Here is a 25,153-nt window from a genome sequence, read left to right on the forward strand (position 1 = left end):
TGACAGGCCTTAAAGCAAAATGCCTGTATCTTACTCTTCATGTATCCAGTGAGAGGTTTTAATTACTCAAATGATGTGGAAACACACTCTCTCATCTGGCTAAGAACAGATGGAGTTTGGAACAGAATTTTCAAATGTGGCCCATATTTGACCCCTTGGCAGCTTTGACATAGGCAGTGAGTTTATTCACTTTTCCCGTCTTCTAGCATCCTTTCTACTACCTTAAGTTTAAGGAATAGTTTGTTATTACTGTTGGTCCTTACAATAACTTCTAAGAGCCTCTGGCTACTTATAGAGCCTGTTCTCAGGCTTGGGAAAAGGTTAAAGAACTGCACACATTTGCTGTTATCATTGTTCTTGCTCCTTAATTGCTCTCACCAAACCTCCAGAGATGTTTTATGGATAAAATTATCTGACAGACAACCAAGGCAATCTGCATTGCTGCTATGGGAATGTAGGGAGAGGTGGACGAGGTGGCAGAGGTGACAGAAGTGGTGATGATGATGCTGGCAGAGGACATGGTGGTGGTACAGGTGGTGGTGGTGATGGTGGCAGTGGCAGTGATGGTGGTGATGGAGGTGATGATGCTGATTATCACGGCAGTGGTAATAAGGGTAGAGGTGATAGGAATGCTAGTTAAGATGATATAGAGGTGGTAGAGCCAGTGGAAAAGGTAAGGTGGTGGTAATTGAGGCAGTGGTGGTGTTAGTAGGAGTAGGGGTAGTGATGGTGGAGGTAATGTTGGTAGACGTATTAGTGGCAGTTGTGGTGGGACAGGCAATGATATTGGTAAAACCATGGGGAAAGAGAATAAAAATCTTACATCTACACAAAAACTTTTACATGAATGTTCATAGCAGCGTTATTCATAACAGTCAAAAAGCAGAAACAATGCAGATATTCACAACCTGATGAATGTAAAAACACAATGGGATCGTATGCATACAATGGAATATTATTTGGCCATAAAAAAAAAAGAATGAAGTACTGATCCTGATATGACATGGAGGAACCTTGGAAACATACTAAGTGAAAGAAACCAGTCCCTGAAGACCACGCATTGTATGATGCCATTTGTATGAAATGTATAGGCGAATCTATAGAGAGAACTAGTAAACATAGTAGTTCCCTAGGGCTGGGAGCAGTGAGATGGGAGTGACTGCTAATAGATATGGGGTATTTTGGTGGCAGTGATAAAGATGTTCTAAAATTAGATTGCACACCTCTGTGAATATACAACAAAATTTAATTATATATTTAAATGGGTGAATTTTACAGTGAGTCAGTAAAGCTGTTTAAAAAAATATGGAGTCAGTGGTGATGTGACAGAGGAGCCCTCAATTTTAGATGGTGGAGATTCTGTAAAAAGGAAAGAATACTGGAGTTGACAGACACCAGATATACCTGAATCTATGTAGGGCCGTGACTGGATATCATAGAGTTTTTTCCTATGAATTTTTTTTTTCTGTGTCTTCTGGATAACTCATTTTCTCCCTTAGCCAACAATGAATTCACAAGGTAATTCTAGAACAAGTTATGAGAATCAAGCCAAGTCAGTTGCCACTGGAATCATGCTTAAACCTTCTATTTTCCCCTACGCTGTCCTCGGCGCACAGAACTGACTTTTAGTAGCTGCGATAGGGTAGCCAGTCTTCCTCTTCTTGTGTGAGTGCAAAAATCAGACGGGTCCATGAAGAAATTGGAGCAGATCATCTGGGGTCTATAATTTTTAATAATTTTAAACTAGCTACAAAATGTCAATCACTTCACAAACTGACAGAGGAGACAGGAGGAATTTAATATTACATGCTATAATGATATTTATCTCAGTTTATCTATATTTCATTCATTTATATTATTTTTTTAAAAGGTTTCTTTATCAGCTACTAAACATCTCAGCAATTTGGTGTGCATAGCTCTAGATTAAGCAACAAAGAATTGTACTGATAACAAACCACAGGGGGAATGGTGGTTAGTAAGAGTCAGCCTTATAAAATTTACATCCACACTGTTTCACGGCAAGATTGCTTTCTCCAAAATGTAGCCATCAAAAGCAGCAAACAAACCCTATATTACATCCATGTGACATAATTTCAGCCAAACATATATTTTGCTGGAAATGATTAAATGGTGAGTGTGTCAAATCCAACTTTTTTTAAATTCTTTTTATTTTAAAAAAAAGGATGATTATGATTTAGAAGTCTCTATATATTGACAGGAAAAAAAGTGACACTACTGCACTTTTGCTGGCATGACTTAATCTTGACAGTGTCTCAATACTGAGCATGCTTTGTTGTTCTGTTGTTGTTGTTGCTGTTGTTTGATGTGTGTGTGTGTGTGTGTGTGTGTGTGTGTTGTCTCATCAGTATGCTACTGTCATGGAAAGTTTTTGTTTAAGTAGGAATCTAAAAATCTATTTAGTTCTCATGCATAAATGCATAAATCACATCACTTTTAGTGCAATGCCTGTTATGTAATTCCACATTGTCTAATCATGAAATCATAAAGACAGATAACAGCCATGAGGAACCAAAGACAGCACATTTTCAGAGATTCAGAGCCTGACACTCAAAGAAAGGACCGTGGCAGTAGCTCTGTGGAATGTCACAGTTTTACAAGAACAATACTGTGTATTGAAAGAATCAACAGCACATTGAGCATTCCTAAATTGTTGTTATTCAGCAAATGCCACTGAGAGAAAAGGAAAAATGAAACTCAAGACATTTTATGAAAGGAGTTAGAGCCACCCAATGACCACTATGTACAACCTTTGGAAAGAAAGAGACCCAGAGAGAACAAAAGACACAAAGTATTGTTGGGAAGCTGACAGATGGCACAGGACAACATTCACAATGGGGGTGGACTGATGTGTGTTATGTGCGCAGACCTACTAGGTAACACCATGAGAAAAGCATGAAGGAGCTATCTTGCCCGACAGCATTCGGAAGGGAACACAGGTGGGCACATTTAACCACTTCCCAGCATCTTTGTTGCACGTTGGTTGGCCTCATCAATTCTGGTTTTGTTGGAATCAGCCTAGAAAAGGAGGAAAAGAAACAGAACTCAGGTTATCACTTACAAATCCATTCACCCTTCTGGGTCCAGCTTCAATGCTTCCTCTTGGGTGAAACCACTTAAGACCTCCTTGGTCAGCATGGGCCATTCTTTCTTTTGTCTTCCCAGAATGATGGCTATGGCTGTACTTGAACATGACTGTAGAAGCTTAATTTTCATTTTTAATATTTTTTGCTACCAGAGAACATAGGTTTATATATGATTTATCTTTCTATCCTGGAATGACACTCAGTGATATCTATGGTAGACATTCACATCTGTTGGACTAAGTTGAATTACATTTCTTATACAGTAAGATTCAAACCATGGCTAACTTATTAGCAGTGTCAATTTGAACAAATTACATCTTGGATCTTCAGCTTTCTTGTCTCCTACCTGAGAATGATAAAAAATATTGCTAATGAGCATGAACATGCACAGTGGACCCTTGGACATTATGGGTTTGAACTGTGTGAATCCACTTTTATGTGGATTTCTCTTTCTTTTCTTTCTTCTTTCCTTCTTTCTTTCTTGTGACAGTCTTGCTCTGATGCCCAGGCTGGAGAGCAGTGCTGTGACCATGGCTCACTGCAGCCTTGATTGCCTGGGCTCAAGTAAACCTCCTGTCTCAGCCTCCTGAATAGCTAAGACCACAGGCATGGGCCACTATGCTTGGATAACTTTTCTATTTGTTGTATAGGTGAGGTCTCACTATGTTGCCCATGTTGGTCTCAAACTCCTGGGCTTAAGCAATTCTTCCTCCTCAGCCTCTCAAAATGCTGAGATTACAGGCATGAGCCATTGTACCTAACTGGGATTTTTTTCAATAAATTTATTGGAAAATACTTCGGAGATTTGTGACAAGTAAGACAAACTTGCAGATGAATGTGTAACTAGAAATATTTTAAAAATTAAGAAAAAATTAGGCATGTCATGAATGCATAAAATATATGTAGATACTAGTCTATTCTATTATTTACTACCATAAAATACAAATCTATTATGAAAAGTTAAAATATATAAGACTTAAACAAACATAGACCATGTATGGCACTATTTGCATTTAAGAGAAATGTAAAGATGCAGTATTAAATCATAGCTGTATAAAGTTAACCTCAGTCCATACTGTACTACTCTAATAATTTCATAGCCACCACCTGTTATTAAGGTGAACTCAAGGGTTGTGAGCGTCCGCTTCAAATGCTCTGTGATGCTAATCATCCTCACCATCTCTCCAGTAAATTGCATAGTGCAGTAAAAAGTGATCTCTTGCAGTTTTCACATTTTAAAAAAATTGTGTTTAGCACAATACTGTAAACCTTGAATAACATCATGGCACCCATACAAAGTGCCACTAATGATGCTAGCAGTGCTCCCAAGAAGCAAAAAAAAAGTCAGGACATATCAAAAATATTTTGAATTGCTTAATGTGTACTGAAGATTTCAGACTGATGATTCATCTTGTGAACAAATGATATAAACTGATGATATCAATAAATACGAGAGTATTATAAATGTATTTTCTCTCCTTATGATTTTTCTTAATCACATTTTCTTTTTTCCAGCTTACTTTATTGTAATGATACAGTAAATAGTACATAAAACATATATGCTAATGGACTTTTTAGGTCATTATGGCTTCTAGTCAACAGTAGGCTATTAGTAGTTAAATTCTGGGGGAGTCAAAAAAATTTTAACCCCAAACCCCATGGTGTTCATATTATGCTCCACTCATTAAACTTTGACAACATCAAGATTAACAATATCAACTAGAAAATGTGTACTATTATTAGCTCTCCTTTTCAAATTAGACAAGCAGGCAGAAAGTATCTGAGCAATTTGTCTGAAGTCTTAGTACTAATAAATGAAGAAATCAGAGTCTGAATGCTAGCAACCTGGAATCAGAGTCCACACTATTCATCACTTACTGAGATCAAATGAGTTTATACACATAATGTGCTTGGAATAACGTTTTGCAAAAATGAAGGGCTCTTTAGTTTATCTTGCATTTATTGTTACCATGTGAAACTTGGCTTGCTTCTAGGATGCTTATTAGTTTTTAATGTGTACTGAAGATTTCAGACCAATGATTCATCTTGTAATGTGAAGACTCATATCTACAAGTTTAATAACTGTCTTGTCTTTAACAGGTGCACATTTTACCATGATTTTGTATCTGGCTTGCTTTAGTCTCTTGGTTGATCTCTTTACTGCTTGGGTTGTTTGCTGTATATGCAACATGAAACCTAGGGCTGCCGCCAAGATAAATCTTTAAACTCTAGGATATGAATGATTCCCATTGCCACTGAGAAAAATGCATCAGCAAGCAGAGGGGAAGACAACGATTCTGTTGAGGCTATTGTTTTGTCCTCCCCTGACTGGTTATGCTGTCTATCCTCTTACAGCCTGGGAAGTAGAGGAGGAGGCTTCGAGGCAGTGTGGGGAATCCAAACTGTTTTTCTGTCAACCAGTATCACTCAATGATGACCAACTTTGCACCTACTGTTGTACTTCCCAATTTCTACTGAACTGAATCTTCTGTATTCAGTTCACATTGTGAATTCCCGGGACATTAGAATTATCCATGTTCAAACAGATATTTGCAAAGTTAAAATAAACATTTCTAGATTAATCATAGCTTTGAATTACCTGGCAATAGTCCTCTGCCATCTGTTTGGATAATTGAGACTTGACTTTTAAAACCAAGATTTACATAGTAAGATAAGGCATTTATTTTGGTTGTTTTGAACTACGGACTTGTATTTTTGACCTTGGCTTTCTCCACTGGAAAACGGATAATCTCTCCAATTTTACCTGGTTCTTAAACCCTCTGTTTCTAGCTACAAATGGTATCAGAAATAATGGCACTTCAGTGCAATGGGAAATTACAGGATCAGAGCAATGTGAAATGTTCCTGTAGATTGAATTATTATGTTGCCAGACTGAACTCTGAGAAAAGCTCAAATAAGAACAATAATGCATTTAAAAATAATGGCATTTCTGAGGGCAAACATTCTAGGATTTCCTGTACACGAATGCACTGAGGAGACTTCACATGGGGATATTTGAAGTAAAGTGTGAGGTTACTCTGTATATCCTCAAAGGATTTTGGAGGGGCTGAAACAGACTTATGTTCAATGAGCCTCTCTGATTTCCACCTAACTTACTTCTGAAGCATATGAAAATTCCACCTCATGTAGTCTCTGACATAGAAAGTACTGCATCTTTATTATATAAAAGAATTAGTTCCTTTTAGACAAAAGTCTGGAATCTCCTTTTAGACGTCTTCCTGGTATTTGAAGAATGCCCCTATGATCACCCTACTTATATGCTGTAGGACTTTATTTATGACATCTGTCCCATTCCAGTTTTTATATTTCTATTTAGAAAATTCTAAATTTGCTGGCATGCCTAACATATGTTACATGTTCGTCCTTGTGAAAAGGCCAGGATGACCACCAGAGAGCCAGTAAAATGTTAGAAGGAGCTGTTCAGCCCATCTTCTGAACACTCTGGGAATCTCTTCAATTTCAGAGCATGGCAGGTAACTTTTAGAACCCAGTTCAGACTTTCAGCCTGTTCTGATGGGTTTGAATGGTACTCTTACTATCCTTCAGGTGAAGTAACCAGGTCACAGAGCTGGTGATTGGCAAAACCCTATTAGCACTCAAAATTTTAGCTTTCAAATGCTATGTTTCCTCACTGATAGAAGAATGTGAGGACTGCTAAAGCATCAGCCTCACTATATTCCAGTGTGTGGCTGTCATCTACCACTGACAACTTTATGACCATAGCTCACTGCAGCCTGGAACTCCAGGGCAAGGGATCCTCCCACCTCAGCCTCTGGAGTAGCTGGGATTTCATGCCTAACTTACCAATGGTAACTTTAAATTAAAGTTTGAACATTGCTAAGGTATTTCCCTAGCAACAGTTCTCATAAACCCTCTGATATAGGCTTGCCTCTAATTGAGTAAGTTTTGAAAAAATTATGTCTTTAACCTCAGAAGGTATATCTATGTATATCTATATGGGGTTGGTTATTTATTTATAGATAGTTATACATACACACACACACACACACACACACATATATATATGGTTAGGCATTTATATATGTAAATACCCTTAAGCAGAAAACAGTATTTTTAAATAGAAAAAGTAATTTCTTGACAGTCCATGGGGATGTATTAAAAATCTCATTGTTAAGGACTCCCAAAATTACACTATTGATCTAAGTGATGAGAAAAGATCATGATTGATAGAACTGGGTGAAAGCTGCTGTTGGGGTCATGAGAGACTATGAGAGAAACATCACATGACTCTCCTTACCCCTGCAGTGTGATTGTAATTATATCTTAGATATGCAGGAGACTTCTGCATACTGTTTCCTGTTATCAGAAATGAGAACTTCAATGAAAAGGTGGAAATCTATTAATAATTGTGCAGTTCATGCGACATGATCATTTGGGGCAATGTTGAGTTGAAATACACTTTATTTAAATCACGTGTGGATTTCAATTCTGAAAAAAGGGTTTTTTTAAAGTGTTGACTGGAAACTAATTATTCAAAGTCAATGAGACCCCTTTCCCACTTCCTAAATGGTTCAGTACTCAAGGATTGATACAAATTGAAACAGTTATTACCCATCCACCTGCCTGGCTTCTGATTAAACCTTGTAGCTGCATATGTCTCTGTCCTTACAGTACACTAGGCTTAGAAGAAAACCTTCTCCCTAAAGATGAGAACTAGAATACAAAGTGGCAGAATCTTGCCTTTCCAGAAACACATTTTCTTGCTTAAAGTTCAACTCTGTCAATAAGAGTTTGGCTTTTCTATTAGTAAAGACTCTCCTTCTGGAAGCCTAATTGGCTTTGATGCATTATCTAGCTGCAACTGCAAGTAAAGTGGGTCCATTAATATAAAACGAATACTTCCTGTATTTTTCAAATCATTTTTCTGTTGTAAGGCAGCTCAGCAGTGATTTCTTAGTTCATTATTCTGAGCTGTAATGGGTTAGGTCAGTGTGTGTTGGCTCTAGTGAGTTCTGAAACTCTCAATATTATTCTATTATCTATTGATTTACACAGCTTTAAAAGCTTTATCATATGAAAGCCTTCTTAACAGTGATAAGCATGCCATTACTTGTAAAAGTAAGCAAAACACAAATATTTTGCCAACGAACACTAAAGTTTGTGCTCAGATTGATCAGGCAAAATATACAATCAGATATTTTTAACGAGGAATAAGTACAACACACCAGGGCGAGGTGTTCCCTTGATGCCTACTTATTACGCCTTTTTCAAGTCATTGGAGGCTGCTTGGATACCAAGAAACTATTATTTAGACTTACGATTCTAGAAATCTTAAAAGTGTCTTTCTCTGCTTACCGAAATGGAATGAATTATTATAAGGAGATTTAGGATATCAGGCAAAGAACTTCAACATCTCCCAGAAAATAAACACACAACGTAAGTTACCCACATTGACTAGACTGTAGATGTGCACTTATCATTAAATCTATAATGTTCTATTTCTTTTTAGCATTTGGACATAAGAGTTTCTAATCAATATTCAAGCCTCTATTGCTTGAGGAAAGAGTATGAAACAAGGAAATATAAACTATGTCAGATTTCTCTGTTGTAGAATATCAGGTTTTGGTGCCCTAGGTCTCGTTATAGGAACTTTCCAGTGTTTCTTCCTGATCTTTTCTAATTTTAAGCCCCAAATCCACCCCTTTTCAGTCTACCCCTCCAGTCTTTCTTATGCCCACGTTGACACTGTGGATCTTAGAGCCAAGTCTGGTATCATTGTGTAAACTCGATTTTATCATATAAAATTCCCTATTTTGAGATCTGGGGGTGTGAACTGTTAAAGTGGAAATGAAACCTGGATATTTTTGAATTATCGTTAAAGCTTTGGCACTTATAAAAACAAAGATCATAATCATGTCCTGGCTAAACAGACCCTTCCTTCCCCCATTTTCTGATTCTCTTTACCACCTCTGCTTGACGAACTATTAATACTAACCATACTTCAAGCCTTAATTCAAAGTCAACTTATTCTGAGATTTTCCCAACATTTGCCTCTTGAGATCCTTCCTTATCTAATCCTGTTTAGCATTTTTACCTGTGGATCTCTTAGTGAATTATATTTTGAGTGATAGAAAATTCATCTGGAGGCTCATTGCCTCCCATAGGCTGTGAATTTCTTGGCAGTAGGGATTATGTCTTTCTCCTATGTATGGGGCCCAAAGTGCCTAGCACAGTGCTTGGCCAACAGGAGCCTTAGATAATATCTGATGGATTAAGTTCGGTCTCTTATTTTTACTTTAATTCTGTTGCTGAATCCTATATTATTCTCTTGGAAAATGAAGAACATTTCCAGCTATCAGTGCGCCTGAATTCAAGGCCGTGTTTTGAGGATCTTGTTATGCCCTTCACACTTCCTGATGGTCATTTCAGAAGTGACTCGCAGTAGTGACTTGCTGACCGCCACGTGCTCACCTTCTCCATGATCCTGTCGATCTGGCGATTCTGTGTATCGATCTCATTGCCCATATCCAGGGCCATGTGACGGAGGTTCCCGATGATGCCGCTCACCTGCTCCAGGTTTTCATCCATTTCATTTTCTCGGGCATCATTTGTTACCCTGGGATCCAAAGAGCAAGTTTTAGAAGATAGATGTTGGGAATCATATTGAACACGAAGGACCCAAAGCATAGGGGAAATCTGTAGTCCTCTGGGCACCAACTTTATCTATATTTAATCTCCATCCAGTATAAAAACACATTTTAGCTTTTCTACATTTAAAAAATAATGTTTACAATTGCATTTCGATCCCCTGAATTTCTATTCTTAAAGAAGGTAAACTAAATGGATTAATTTATCTACTTTTCTCACTCCTGCCATTATGTCATTTCCCCTTCATGTGCTCATTACAATTTTTATTGTTTAAGTATGAAAACATTTTACTTGAAAGAACTTTAGGTTAGAGCATGAAGATGGAATTAGACAGAAATAGTATTCTTTCTGAAATACCAACCAAAATTTCTAAGACTCAAATTAAGAATACAATGAAAAACTTATGGTGCCAAGTCAGAGTCTCTATGCTCATCTCTTTTTCCATTTGGGATTGACACCAATGGGAAGAGTAATGATAATTACAGTCTGGCCCTTAACCCTGTTTGCTCCCATGAACTCCAAGGAGAGCTACTTGTTCAAGATGATTTTCATTTGCTCGTATGTTAATACCATGGGTTTGTAGTGGCATGGTGAATAGGTGATTTCAGCATAAAAAGTTGTGACAAAAGAGTATTGTTTCAGGTTGAGTGGAGTGGGAATGGGAGGAAGGAGCTGGCTCACAAAACATGTTACATTTTTTTACAGTCCAACTTGAAAGTTAAAAAGGTACTTATTCGGCCGGTTGCGGTGGCTCACTCCTGTAATCCCAGCACTTTTGGGAGGCCGAGGCGGGCAGATCACAAGGTCAAGAGATCGAGACCATCCTGGCCAACATGGTGAAACCCCGTCTCTACTAAAAGTACAAAAAATTAGCTGGGTGAGGCGGAGCGTGCCTGTTGTCCCAGCTACTTGGAAGGCTGAGGCAGGAGAATTGCTTGAAACTCGAAAACGGAAGTTGCAGTGAGCCGGGATCACGCCACTGCACTCCAGCCTGGCAATAGAGCGAGACCGTCTCAAAACAAAAACAAAAACAAAAACAAAAACAAAACAAAACAACAACAAAGGTATTTATTCCAAAATTTCCCCAGTATATATGGTATTGAGCTAAAAAATGTTCAAAAAGGTTAAAATCCTTTGCCCATGATAACTCTCAATCTAGACTGGCTCATTATGGTTTTAAAAACAGCCCAGGCCAGAGAAAACTTAAAAACTTAAAGGAGAACTTTCTAGCTTTTTTCCTGTGAGGAAGAAGTTTGTTTAAATGATCATCAACAGCTAAGACATACTTCTAGCTCAATGGTGCTTGGACCTGAGTGCATATCAGAATCACCTGAGGAGCTTTAATGGGCCACAGGTGCTTGTGTCTCACTTCAAGAGATTCTGGTTCAATAGGTGTTCAATTAAAAGAAAAAAAAAAATCTCCCTTGGTGATTCTAATGTGCAGCCAGGCTTGAGAATCCTTGGATTATTTTCCGTGGGAGCCGAGGGAGAGCTGAGTTCTGAGTTGGCTGATGCATATAACTTGAGTTTCTTTCTTTCTTTCTTTCTTTCTTTCTTTTTTTTTTTTTTTTTAAAGAAAATGTCCCTGAGTCATAATTTGAGATTTAAAAATATATATATTTATTAATTGATTCATTTATTTTGAGACAGAGTCTCACTCTGTCACCAGGCTGGAGTGCAATGGTGCAATCTCGGCTCACTGCAACCTCCACCTCCTGGGTTCAAGCGATTCTCCTGCCTCAGCCTCCCGAGTAGCTGGGACTGCAGGCACTCAAACCATGCCCAGCTAATTTTTGTAATTTTAGTAAAGACGAGGTTTCTCCATGTTGGCCTTGATGGTCTCGATCTCTTGACCTCAGGAACTGCCCGCCTCGGCCTCCCAAAGTGCTGGGATTAGAGGCGTGAGCCACCATGTCTGGCCGAGATTTAAAAATAGATATTTAAGTTGGTTTTTGATTCTAAGTTTTAAAATAAATCATTAATAAAAAGCTTGTTATTCTCTATTTTCACTCCAAATCCATTCTTGGACCTTCTTTGCTCCGTACCTTCAGAGGCTAACCTCGTGACTGTATCATCCAGGTTCTCTTACCCTCTGGCTTTTAATAGGCTTTGGCTAATGGCCAATGAGAAACTGGAGGCCCAGAGGAGTGAGGAGTAGGACCTTTATCTCCCTCTCTCACTTACTGCTAGCTTTGGTAGTGGCTGTATTTCTCTACTGATGGTTCCTTGCCCACAGTCATAACTATGTTGGGTTCTGATAATCATTCCTCCTCCTGTCCCCCAGGACTATGGTGGTAACAGCTTCCTGCTATTGGTAGCTCTGAAGTGCTTCACCATTCCTTGTAATTAGCCCTGCCCACCCCTCTGTAAGTAGTTTCTTTTATAAGCGCTATTCAATTAAACTCATGGAATGAGATGCCTGTCTACTGCCATATTGAGGCTGAATATGGTCATGTGACTTGCTTTGTCTAATGAGCCTTCAGTGAATACAAGCAAAGGTTTGATAAGTGTTGTGCACTGAGGCTTGCCCCCTTGGCATGCTGGTACCACCATGTTGGAACCTAGGCTCTCTTGCCGAAGAGGCCACATGGAGGAGAACAGAGGTGCCCCACCAACAGCCCCAGCCAACCACTAGACGAGTGAATGGGGCCATTTTGGATCCCCCACCCCAGGCAAGGGCCAGGAAAGGCTTAAAAAAATGCTCAGCCAATAGGTAGATTCATGAGCAATAAAATGGTTATTTTTTAGAAAACCACTCAGTTTGGGAGTTGTTTGTACTTGACAATAGAGAACCGCTACGGTGCGTGCTATGAGGCTCACCTGCGGATGAAGCCGCCACTGATGGCCATCTGCTCCCGTTCGTCCACTACACGAGCAGGCTGGCTGGCCACCACTCCGTCCTGATTATTGCCCCAGGCTTTTTTGTAAGCATCACTTGATTTAAGCCTATGTAAAAGAGAGGGTGAGTGACAAGGCACAGGGGTGGAGCAGCAAGCTCTCAGCAACTGTCAGTTCCTCAAGCGAAGAATCAAACCAAGCAAAAGAGTTTTAAGTCGAGGCATTAGAGAATACCGATATATCATAATCCAGACCCAAACAGTTGGCCACCACCATGCCTCAGCTACTCAACGTTTCACTTTCAATGGAGTCCACTGTAGTGGACTTCGATCTTTGCCCACAAGGTTGTTGTTGTTTTGGTTTGTTTTGTGGTTTAGTTTGGATTTCAGACAAGGATTAAGGTAGCTGGAGGACATTTAGTTCTATTTTAGTGATGTGGTTATATTTGGAGACACAAAACACACAGGAAAACATACTGGCAGACAGACACAAAACAAGACTGCCAAGTAGAGTGTGCACACCAAACCACAGCAACACACTATCAACAAGAAAACATCCTCAATCAAGTTTTCACACACCATCATGCAAAGATCCCTGTGGAATATTTTTTTTTCCCCGAAACATGTGGAACTAACATTTCCAAATCTCCATGAAGGACATAAAGGATTGGTGGTTGGCCAAGGGTGATGGTCTTCACGTTGCCTCTAGAGTGATTTGAATTAGATAATATATCGGTACTTCCAAACAGTCACCATACATCCAGAATTGATGTACAAACCTTTGTCCACAGAGACAAAAAGTAAAAGAAGCATAGTGAAATGAATGCAGGAAAATAGAAGAGAGAACAAGCCATCTAGCACCAAAAAGGGAAACCCCTCTATGTCTTCTTCATGCACCAGCTACAGGCATGAGTAGAAAGTGAAGCATTCTCATTTAAGCCAAACTACTCCAGAAGTTGACCATTCTCGAAAAAGGCACTAGCAGGACAGTAATAGCCTTCATGAGGATTTGAAACGCAGGTTCAGTAGCTTCTTTGTTGGGCTGAGGGGCAGGGTGGAGAGTGCTTCCAAACTCCTACTTTAAACTATCCTGGGGTTGTAATACAGGAGAGTGGTTTAATGCTGTTACGGTCTCCATGGGCTGTATTCACTGAGCTGCCTTGGAGAAAAACTTAAAATCCAGGCATACCTATTGTGCCCAATAGAAACATGTGCAGCATATCTTGGTGGGTGTTGTAATTAAAGGCAATCAAAGATGTTTTTAGGTTCTTTACATAGTAGAAACCACATGCTTTTTAGTCCAAAACAAGAGACATTCTTTGGTCCCATTTTCACATTTTCTATTCTAAGACACCAGAATTTAACATTTTTTTTCTTCTTTCACCAGAGGACTGTAGCCATCTATTAAAACTGGCTCCAATTCTTGCAGATTGGGGACCAAGCAACCCTGGAGACAAACTGAAAAGCTGTACTGATGGAATTGAACAACTCCCACAATCGAATCTATAATGCCACAGGCCTTAGTGCAATCAAAATGTACTGCACCAAACGGCCATGGACACATTCAATGAAACAAGATCCCCAGACTAAATTTAATAGGGCTTAGAGCCTGGCTTTTTTCATTTTAATTTTTCCAACTCCCCATCTCCTCCCTCCTCAGATTAAAAGAAGGTCTATGGACTTTGTGATGTTTTCTGCTATGTCAAATGTTGGCTATACCATCTTTGGCAAAGTCAAAGGAGTGGGAAGTATGCGTTTCTGAAAGAAGGCAAACCACTGCACCCACAATGCTGCACATAGACTCACATCACTGCCGTACATCTACCATAGTCCCTCAAAACATGCCGAGACAGGGCGAAGCCCTCAGAGAGTCCAGGGCACCACCAGCCACTGCGTTGTGACACATGGTTTTTAAAGCATTATTTACACACAATAGGGAACACCTCAGTCAAGCTTTGAAGCTTAATTTAGGGTCTCTTGTGCATTCAGGAAATTAGTGACCACTCAAATGTGGAATTCATAGGAGCCATCATTTCATTAGAACATTAGAATCCATCCCAGGGGACCCTGCCTCCACCCTTTCTTCACACACAGTTGATGAAGAGGGGAAAATGTATATGTTGGAATTTATCGCGAAATGAATGGAAATCTCACCTGGGGATGAGTTGCCACGGAAAGGAATATACAGTCAAATCTTGACTAACTGGAATGCTTGGCAATGATTTTTTTTGGTGAATTATATGACTTTCTTAATGAACAGTGGGACCATGGAGGAAAGTTTTCTTTCATGGGTGATGGGTGAATATCTTTTCTAGACTCCTGAGCCACTTTCCTGCCTAAGAGTCTTAAGGTAGAAAACCAGATCGAATCTTTCCTTGGTTATCATTTATATTGATTACTTGATGGCCTTTCTTGTGAAGATCAACTATTACTGTTTGGTTCTCATAGATGTGGAATTTGCAGGAGGATGGAGACTGAGTGAGGCAATGCACACTACCTAGACTGCCCTGGAAGAAAAACCGGTTTACATTTCTGATAGGAATTTTTTTCTTTTTTCCTAAAAATGGAAGGGAGAAAGAGCATGCAGCTGAGGTTTCCAGTTACCTAGATTCCAGTTAATCAGGCTTCACTGTAGATCATTCTTTAAAAAGCAAATCTTAAATTTTTTTTTTTTTTTTGCAATATGAGCCCCTCCCCCTCCTAAACAGGAAGTGGGATATTTTTAATCAGCCTCAAAGTTTAAAGGATGTGAATGGTCATATAATCTGCTAAAAATGATGTCAATTTCTATTCTAAAAGCTAGGATCAGGAGAGCTTTTAGGAAAAAGGGTTCTTTTAAAAGGGGGAAGTGGGAGGGGGGAGGGAGACTGGATAAGGAGTTTAATTTTCCAAATGCATGTTGGACAGTCCACTCATGCATTTCTTTTTCCACCACTAGTCAAATGAGATAATCTTCCAGAACCCTCAGTTTTAGGTTCCTCTGTTGCAAACCTTTACAACCACATGTCACATTTCTGCTACATTCCAAAAAAGCGTTGCAGAACCTTGAGAACAGTTGAATGTTTTGTGATGTTGTGCATGCAAAATCTACACATTTCAACATTTCAGCCAGTGTACTGGTAGATCTTCCAAGGAGAAGAATTTGGGAGGGATGGGTCCGATTTGGGTAAGGCTTGAGCGCTTCTTGCCGAAGAGCTCTTTGCCTCTGCTGGGTGCAGCAGCAGCATCTATTAACCAAATTTGGCAACTGGCGGGCAGTAGAAAGGGAGAATCTCTGTCGTATTCTCTTAATTTATAGAATGCTTGCTTGGGCCAAATTACCTGTCTCTTTTATTTCAGAAAAAATCAAACCCTCATATATGTGTTTCTCATCTTCTAAACTTACCCACAGCCTTTTCTAAATCTGCAATTTTGACCTTTGGGGTTGGGGAAAAGGAAGTTCCCTGGGTGCCTCTTTCTTGAGGCTAGACTCTGTCTCAAGGTACACTTTCTGGAAAATGTTGAAACGTTCATCAATAAAAGTTGCTGACAGTGAAAGTTTCACTGTAGTATGCCTGATTTTTAATGCATCAACAGTAACTCCTGCTAATATCATCTATGCTATGAGATGAATGCATTGGAGACGGTATTGATCTGTTCTGCATGCCACATGCTCATCCTGCTTATGAGCTTGGCAGGAATGAGCTTGTCAAGGCTTGGAGATGGGCCTTGGGAAACCAAAGCTTCAGGCAGGCAGGCAGCACCTACTTGTTACAGGGACACACACAAAGCCCGCAGAATTTTCCTAGGTCCGTCAAATTCTTTTCTGCTTCTTTCATGTCCTTATTGATTTGGTCCATCCCTTCCTCAATGCGTTCCAGTTGTTCTGATTAAACACAAGTATTTTATCCCCACAGAATGAAGCAGATGGAAAAGGACAAAGAAAAAAAAGACAAAACTTCAGACATTCACTTTGACATTAAAAAAGAAAAAAAAAAAAAAAAAAAAGAAAGAAAACTGGACGCCACAGATTAGAGCTGGTACCCAGTACCTACTTGTTACAAGGACATATGAAAAGGCCACAGCATTTCCCTAAATCTTTTAAATTTTTCTCAGCCTCCTTCATGTCTTGGTTGATATGGTTCATGCCTTCTTCGACACGATCGAGTTGTTCTGGTTAGGACAAAGGGATGACAGTGTGGAATGAATTTTTTGGGGGTTTCCAACAGAACATGAGAAATGACTATGTGAAACAGAATTTGAAAGAGAAGGAGAGGTATCGCAATGCATTGTCCAAGAGGATGCATTGTTGAAGACCGCTACCACTGCCCTACACAGGTACGGGTGGAAGGAAACGAACAAAAACGATGCTCAAAATAGTTTGTAATTCAACCATGATGGGATGGGGTCGAAGGCCTGTTTGATTCTGAGTGTCCTGGAAAACAGCACAGCATATTCACTTACTCAGGCACCAGTGAAACCCAGGAGAAAAAAAAAAATAGGGTGTTAGTTTATGTTGTAATGCTACTAGAGAAAGTGTCTGTTGCAACTTTAAAATATCTCCATCTTTTGGTTTTTAAGCATCCTCAACCAGATAAGGGTAGAAAATAGAATCCATTTTCTTCTTTGGAGACAACAGCAGCAGCAGCAGCAATCATAAGCAATGGATATGGACCTCTTTCCTTTTCCTAGCAGTGGCTGTCCAGCCAGAGGTAGCCCGTGGTCTGCACTTGATTGTGCATATGTAATTCATAAAAGCTGTTAAAAAAAAAAAAAGTAACATCCACACAGCAACACTGTAAGTCCTGGAACAGTGCAATTCCTCTCTCATCCTATGACTTAATTGCCATGAATGTTTTGGAAGGCATTTCACTTCTCCACCCCGTGATTTCCAAGTCTATAAAGGCAGGCATGTCAAACACCAAGCCCAGGGAGAAAGCAGGGAGAATGAGTGTCTCTTTGGAGGTAGGGTGATGGATTGGAGCATAGGACAGTACAGTGTCACTGCTGCTAGTATAGCTGACCTTAGTGTTTCTAAGACATAGATCGACAGTTATAAAAATGAATCATACTTCTAGGTTGCCAGGGTTACATATACCAACTTGATTAATTTTTTGAATTGTGTCACCAAATTGTGATAACTACAAGTTCAAGGAAAGGATTTTTAAAACAGCTTTTAAAAGACTATTAAAGGAAAGCAGCAATGGATGTCTTGGCTGTCTAATTACAAAACCTAATTACATTTCCATTCCTCTTTTCATCTGTATTTTCATGCATGCATGCCTATGCCTCCTGGAATAAAGGCATGCCTAGAATGCAATTGATAAGTACATTCCCAGCCTAGGGGCATACATTATCACTTAAACACAATTTCACATTAAGTTATACAGTGGGAACTGTGCTTCCAAAAAATGAAGATACATTCACTAGTGACCCAAACTGCCAGACTGTGAATTTGGGGGGGAAAAAAAAGCCTATTGTGTTTTCTTTTGAGAGGCTAAATAGCAGAAATCGGTTCATGAGGAATCTATTTCTCCTATGCTTCTTAAATGATGGGTGAAAAAAAAAAATCATTGTTTATCCAGCACTGAATACCTGGAGGAAATAGCAAGGTAGTGCAGAAGTTTTGCTGAATAAATACAGGCACAGCGATGGCTTTAAAAAAAACTCCTTAAAAGGGCTAAATATGGCTGGGCACAGTGGTTCATGCCTGTAATTCTATCACTTTGGGAGGCAGCAGTGGGTAGATCACCTGAGGTCAGGAGTTCAAGACCAGTCTGGGTAACATGGTGAAACCCATCTCTACTAAAAATATAAAAAATTAGCCAGGTGTACTGGCGCAGCTGAGGCAGGAGAATCTCTTGAACCCAGGAGACAGAGGTTGCAGTGATCTGAGATAGCACCATTGCACTCTATCTAGCTTGGGCAACAGGAGTGAAACCACGTCTCAAAAAAAAAAAATAGTGGTTGGGGGGTAAATATATATACTGCAATACTCTACATGTGAGGAGATTTTTTTTTTTCCTAAGAACTTCACTCCAGTTTCCCTTTAAGAATGCAATAAATTAGTCTGTAGATAAAGGTAAAAATTCAAGTGGAGGGACTGGTCGGGGGAAAGGAGCTCATCATCAGATGCAGAATCATTATATGTACAGACAAGAGGGATACCAAATCCCAATCAAATAATTGCTAATGATCCTTGGGAGTATGGGCTTGAGATGGATTGGAGGAGGTGTCTGGGATCAGAAGAAGAAATGCTGCGTGCAGCTAATGGCAGCTGAAATAATCATAGATTATGGCATGGGGACACATAGGCAGTTATCTGTCCTTCTTGAGGAGTTTCTCCTAGGTTACCAAGCAAGTTGATAAATTTTTTTGGCCAAAATATTAACTCGCTGTAAAGATATCAGGGACCCATCACTGTGCTTCCAGAGATTATATATTCACAACATATATATGTGAATTGGTGCACAGGTATCTATGAATTAGATAATTGATATTAAAAGGGTAAAACAAACAGGCAAGTCTAAATCTGTATTTCGGAAAGCTGGGCTCTGCCATTGGTTACCAGCTTGATTTGGCAAAGGTTTGACCAAAAGAGAAAATTCCAAAGCTGAATTTGATTCAGAAAACTATTCAGAAAGCAGTTGACTCAAAACACTATTTTATAACTACCAATATCAGTTGAATATATATTTGCATATGAATTCTAGGTCAAACCCTTAAGTTAAAAAATATTGTGGAATCATTTTGTTGCAGAAATTTTAACAGTAAGATTAATTTTTAGAGTGTACTGAGTTAGGTTTGTGGAGATGTTTGGTGTATTGGGACTTCACAGCACTTCAGTGATTTCTGTGAAGACGTTTCTCAGGAAATGCTTAAAAGCTTCTCATTCTGGGACGGACAGCAGCATCTCTGAGGCTGATGGAGCGCACCATCCACTGTTGACTGCTTTTGATCTCCCTAAGCTTGTTCTCTGGCTGGTTTCTGTTTATTCTAGGAGGCTGGGAGGATAATCACATTTTGAGTAGGGAGGGGTCTTCTAGTAGATGACACTATATGTTGGGGCCAGAGCTTGGGCTTTCTTTGCCATGATGTTGGATCACTGGTTATTTGTGATAGATCCACCAATGATAAGATGCTCAAGGATCTATGTTAATGTTTTCCACTAATGTTTTTCCAATGACTGGTGAAAACAAAATTTCTACTAATCTCTCCTAAGTAAGCCAACATGGGGCCCTTAGTATTCTCAACCTGGTAAAAATCAGTAGAAGAATAGTAAGTGTTAATACTATTAATCTAGTATGCAGCCTTCATGAGTATATCTAGTTATAAGACACTGCTTATGTGAATTTCATTTCCCTTAGCATTGATGATCATATAGAAATTTATTTAAATTTCAATAGCTGTTAAGTGGCTATCATGTTGGATAGTACAGCCTTAGTCATTCATAACAGATATTGGTGAGTGGACTTTAGCTAGAGAGATGGTTCTTCAAATGCCACCTTGTAGTGCCGTGAATCTTGTAAGAAGGCTGACTCTCTGGACAGGGATTTTCTTTGTCTTTCTTCTGTCAGATAGTAGACAAAGATTTCACTGTTTAGTTTGGAGTTGTTCCCAGGGGATTTTCCCAAAAGTCACATCTTCAGCATCAAAACAGACACATAACCCAGTGAAGACCAGCAAAAGGAACAAGCGATATGGAGGTAAAAGCCTACATTAGTGCCAAAGTCATTTGAGGACTTCTCTTGGTGACAAATTTTCTAGAGGAATAAAAGTCCCAGGGCTCAGTACATTTCCAGGGCTGTGTTGCCATGCTCAGTGCTCCCTGGTGTCTCCTGATACCTGGGTATAAAGCAAGAATCCCATAGGAAATTTCCCCGTGCAGTCATTTAACTGGACAACCTGGAATGGCCTGGCCTGACCCAAGAATGGTTGGGATGGTTCTTTAGAAGGATGGCTGTTTCTTGAGGCTCCCATGCTGCTGTGGGGTAGAAATAGTCAACACTTTTGGTGCTCAAGCATAAAGAAAATTAGTAGAGCATAACTGAAGAGAAATTTCAAAGCAGTTACCGATCTAAACAAGTAAAGGCATATGCAAAATTTAAATGCATTTTTAATGACAATGAAGATAGTTGTTGACATGCTCATCTCTCAGTTAGAAAGGTCCTTCTGGGTCCCTACTGCCTAATTAAGGGGGTTCTGAGTTCCTATTATAGTATAAATGAAATGTGTACCATTTAAGACTGGACAGAAACCACCCACTTTCGGGGGTTTTACAGTTGCATGTTTCTCATCAGTATCTATCTGCTCACCACACATCTGATAAAACCCAGTCTATCCTTGTTTAACTGAGGAATTCAGCATTTACTGTGGTATGGTCATAATTGAAATGTCTTAGCCAAGAACATTAAATGTCTCATAGGGAAATCTGTCAAACAGACATCCTATTCTGCCTTGTTTCTCGGAGAATAATACACAGATGATTTTGGAGATCATTTGTGCTAAAGAATATATATTTTTACATTTTTATGAAGATTTCAGCAAATTGCTATCTCTGTATTTTCTTTATCAAAGTACAAAGCAATTTATCACTCATGTAAGCCTGTTATTCATGTTTTCTCTTTTTGATACCAGGTTAGTGTATATTATTTTCTATGTCTTTATGTCAGTGCTTTATTGTTCAGGGGGAAAAGGCTTGATCCCAAATCTTTCCTAAATCTACCCTCCATTGCAAACTCTCTTTTTCCACCCCCCTCAAGTTACAAATCATTAACTTAAAAAAAAAATGAGGTGAAACTGCTAATTATTGGAGTGTGGGTACCACTCTTCTATTGGGCTCTTGCCGTTTAGTTATTTTATTTATTTACCTATTTTGAGACGGAGTCTAGCTCTGTTGCCCAGGCTGGAGTGCAGTGGTGCAATCTCAGCTCACTGCAACCTCTGCCTCCAGGGTTCAAGAGATTCTCCTGCCTCAGCCTCCCGAGTAGCTGGGATTACATGCCACCATGGCTGGCTAATTTTTATCAGAGATGAGGTTTCACTATGTTGGTCAGGCTGGTCTTGAACTCCTGACCTCATGATACACCCACCTCGGCCTCCCAAAGTGCTGAGATTACAAGCGTGAGCCACCATGCCTGGCCTGTTTAGTTATTTTTAAAAAGCAATGACTTGCTGCACCCTGAGTTTCAAAGCCTGGGACATTGTTACACAGATCCAGCCAACAAGTCACATGATAATAATAAACCCATTTGGAGAGTTCTGAAGACTTCCACTGCAATTGCAATATCTTCAACATGGAACTCCATTAGACTTCATTCTTTGTATATAACTTTTGACAATTTGTATTGTGAAAATTGAAGGTAAAGCATTAGAGTTTATGTTCAACTTTTTTTCAAAACCTTTTTGTCCATTTTTTGGATCAATTGGTATATATTTATTGAAAAAGTTTAATACAAATAAATAATGTCAAACCAAAAGTCTTTATATGACAGCCAGATGCCTCTAGCTGTGCAACTAAGGACCCTGCCACAGTGTTTATATTGAGGCCAGGCTCTTCCTGTGATGCTTCTAGCCAATGGCTGAGCACAATGGGGCTGCTAGTGCTGGAACATTTCTGCCCAACACAGGGCTCCTCTAATCAGCAATCTTTGCCTTTGGGTTCCCATGAGCCTGGATGGGGGCTTCTCAGAGTAGCATTGTAGTGTGAAGCTCTTCTCCTCCAGTTCTCCTTCCTTCCCCATCTACTTTTATAGGGATCAGACTTCATTCATAGTCTGAAGGCTGTCCCTACCTACTCCTGTCCCTCTTCCCTTGACCTATCACAGACATTTCCCAAATAAATCTCTTTTGCTTCCTGGCCTTTGCTCCCCAGGGGACTCCAAAGGATGTACCTTCCTCCAGTCCCTCCGGCTCCCATCCCAAATCGACAGAAGTCAGTAAATAAAGATATATCTCATTTATTATGTTGGTTGCAGCACATTTCTTTTATGGCCGTACCACAATTAATTGGATTGGTCTCCTCACTGACAGACATTTAAGTTGTTTCTAATATTGCATTATTATGAGTAAGGCACATACATTTTTCTTCATATAACTGTAAATATATATCTGCAGTGTAAAATTCTAGGTGTGGAGTGTCTTGGTTAAAGATGGGCACAGTTTAAAATGTGAAGATATTATCAAATTATTCTTCAAGACATTTGTATCAGGCTGCAGTGCCCAGCTGTAGAATAAGAGTTTCTGTTTTCTCGCTGGGCGCAGTGGCTCAAGCCTGTAATCCCAGCACTTTGGGAGGCCGAGGTGGGTGGATCACGAGGTCAAAAGATCGAGACCATCCTGGTCAACATGGTGAAACCCCGTCTCTACTAAAAATACAAAAACTTAGCTGGGCATGGTGGCACGTGCCTGTAATCCCAGCTACTCAGGAGGCTGAGGCAGGAGAATTGCCTGAACCCAGGAGGCGGAGGTTGCGGTGAGCCGAGATCGCGCCATTGCACTCCAGCCTGGGTAACAAGAGTGAAACTCCGCCTCAAAAAAAAAAAAAAAAAAAAAAAAAAAAAAAAAAAAAAAGGGGGGGGGGGCAAATATTTCAATTGGTTCAATGTTCTATTTTCCAGATAATTCCCCTCAGGTAATATTCTGTGAAAGGTAGTTTTCAGGTATTTAAGAAATACCCATAGTGACTTGGAAATCAAAACTACTAGATACTGAATTGGGATGGTCAAAAGAAGTAGAAAACATGATATACCACATTCTCGTTCTATCTAGGTATTATTAGAGGAAATCCAAATTTATTGGGAAAATTTGGGGGCAAGGATAATAAAAAAATTCTTACACTCCAAAATACTATTGCTAAAAAAAATAAACAATGGCGTTTGCCTTCAAAATTCTGTTACCCCAAAATATATAACAGAGATAGTAGTTCATTGATTCACTCATGAAGAAGGCCTCAACATTTCCACACGTTCAATCTTTTCAACAGAAAAATAAAAAAAGCAACATGAAAAACCTAAAACCCTCACATTCTTGTACACATGTAACATATGTCAAAATGTCCTCCTGCATATGCACAAATAATTTAAAAATGCACATTATTCAGAAGCGGAATTGTTCTTACTGAAGAAATCTGAACTTACCTCCTTGTTCATCCAACATAACCAAAGTCCTGATACCAGCATCTTTACTCTACATTCCAATAATGGTAGCAAAGTTGAAAAGGAGTTAGAGAGAGAAAAGAGAGAAAGAGAAATCAGTAAGGGGACAATTAGCCCTAGAAATGGAAAATGAAGAAGGACCAAAAGGAAAAAAGGGAGGAAGTGCGGACGAGAGCCCTGATGGGTTGGGGAGGGATAGAAGAACGGACCACCTGTGGACTTGCTCCACCAGTGATGTTCTGGGCAGAAGAGGAATGGAGCACAGTCTCCATGGGGTAGAGCTAGGGTGGGGCCTGCATAAAATCAGAATACACATACTTCATGTTGTAATTTCACATACTATAATTTTATGTTTAGAAATAAAAATGTCTACAGTTTTTATAACACCAATCACAGAAAGCGAACCTTTGGAAATTTTCTAGCTTGAATTTTCCTCTTTGTCATGATACATCAGAAAGTCTTCAGCAGTGAAACTGGGGCGGGATGCCCTATGGGGAAGGTGAGCAAGGATCTTGGTGGTGGGTGTTGAGGTTCTTAGATTCAACAGAAGAGAGCATGGCTTCTCAAAGGTTGGAAAACACAGCTCAAAGGGAAACTCACTCTCCTATTTTCTCTCTTTATAGACAGGGTCTGCAGTATTTAGAATGGGATTGAGATAAGAAATAAGGGCTCTTAATTCTGAAATCTAAAATTCTGCATATCTAGTGTGAGAAACTCCTTTACAAGCTTTACAGAAATTCTTTTGTGCAGGAGAAGTTTTTAAAAGGTGCCCTTCATCGCTTATTATTCAAACAAACCAAACACCACCTGAACTGTGCACAGGAAGAGAGTGGAAGTTGGTGGGCAGTACAGAAGGAAACAAGATATCTCTGTCACTCATACTTAAGAATCCTCATTTCTAGAAAGTTTAATCAGTTAATGCCTTTCATTTTACGGGGTGACTGCTAATGAGGATAAAATGGCATTGCTTATAGTTTGAATTAATTGGTTTTTCAAGTAAAGCTCATGGTAACCCCAGAATAAATTCTAAGCTAGGACCACTCTCATGGTATTTATTTTCCATTGACATCCTCTGAACTAAGAAAGAGAGAGATGCTAGTGGAGGCCACCAAAGGGCTTTTAAACAAATAGTATTTAAACAATTAAATTGCAATAGTGCTTCTGAAAAATAAAATCCAACACTGAAAATGATTTCTGTGAGCTTTTATAAACTCATCATTTTAGAGAATGTGTGTAGTTAAAACATATCCAGGACACAGAAGCCTCTTTTGCCTTTGAGCACACTTTGATAGGCTTTAGTGGCAAAGTCAGGATGTAGTGTGAACAGGGTTGGCCAAGAATGGCCTCAGGAGTCCTTGACAGCATAGACTCTGGAGCTAGATGTTAGATATAGTGAATCCCAAGTTTCTCTTCAAAGAATCAGTATGTCAGTATGTTCAGCTCTCTT

At 39.4% G+C, this 25,153-nt stretch overlaps 1 protein-coding gene across 3 annotated transcripts in view; it reads right to left on the reverse strand.

Moving 5' to 3' along the window:
* Nucleotides 1-1,714: 1,714 nt before the first annotated feature.
* Nucleotides 1,715-25,153, reverse strand: part of SNAP25 (synaptosome associated protein 25) — an 88,076-nt gene continuing 64,637 nt past the window's right edge. For 2 of the 3 annotated variants that reach the window (XM_003933203.4, XM_039479346.2), the window contains 5 exons: nt 23,689-23,737; nt 16,319-16,436; nt 12,555-12,680; nt 9,558-9,702; nt 1,715-3,036 (listed from right to left, as the gene is read on the reverse strand). In XM_003933203.4, the coding sequence (XP_003933252.1) occupies nt 2,968-3,036; nt 9,558-9,702; nt 12,555-12,680; nt 16,319-16,436; nt 23,689-23,737 (507 nt within the window). In that variant the 3' untranslated portion in view covers nt 1,715-2,967. Of the gene's footprint in view, nt 3,037-9,557; nt 9,703-12,554; nt 12,681-16,318; nt 16,437-16,605; nt 16,724-23,688; nt 23,738-25,153 lie in introns of all 3 variants that reach the window. The other variant, XM_074406242.1, reaches the window with a different exon arrangement.

The sequence above is a fragment of the Saimiri boliviensis genome, chromosome 9, assembly GCF_048565385.1.
Source record: "Saimiri boliviensis isolate mSaiBol1 chromosome 9, mSaiBol1.pri, whole genome shotgun sequence".
Classification (NCBI taxonomy): Eukaryota; Metazoa; Chordata; class Mammalia; order Primates; family Cebidae; genus Saimiri; species Saimiri boliviensis.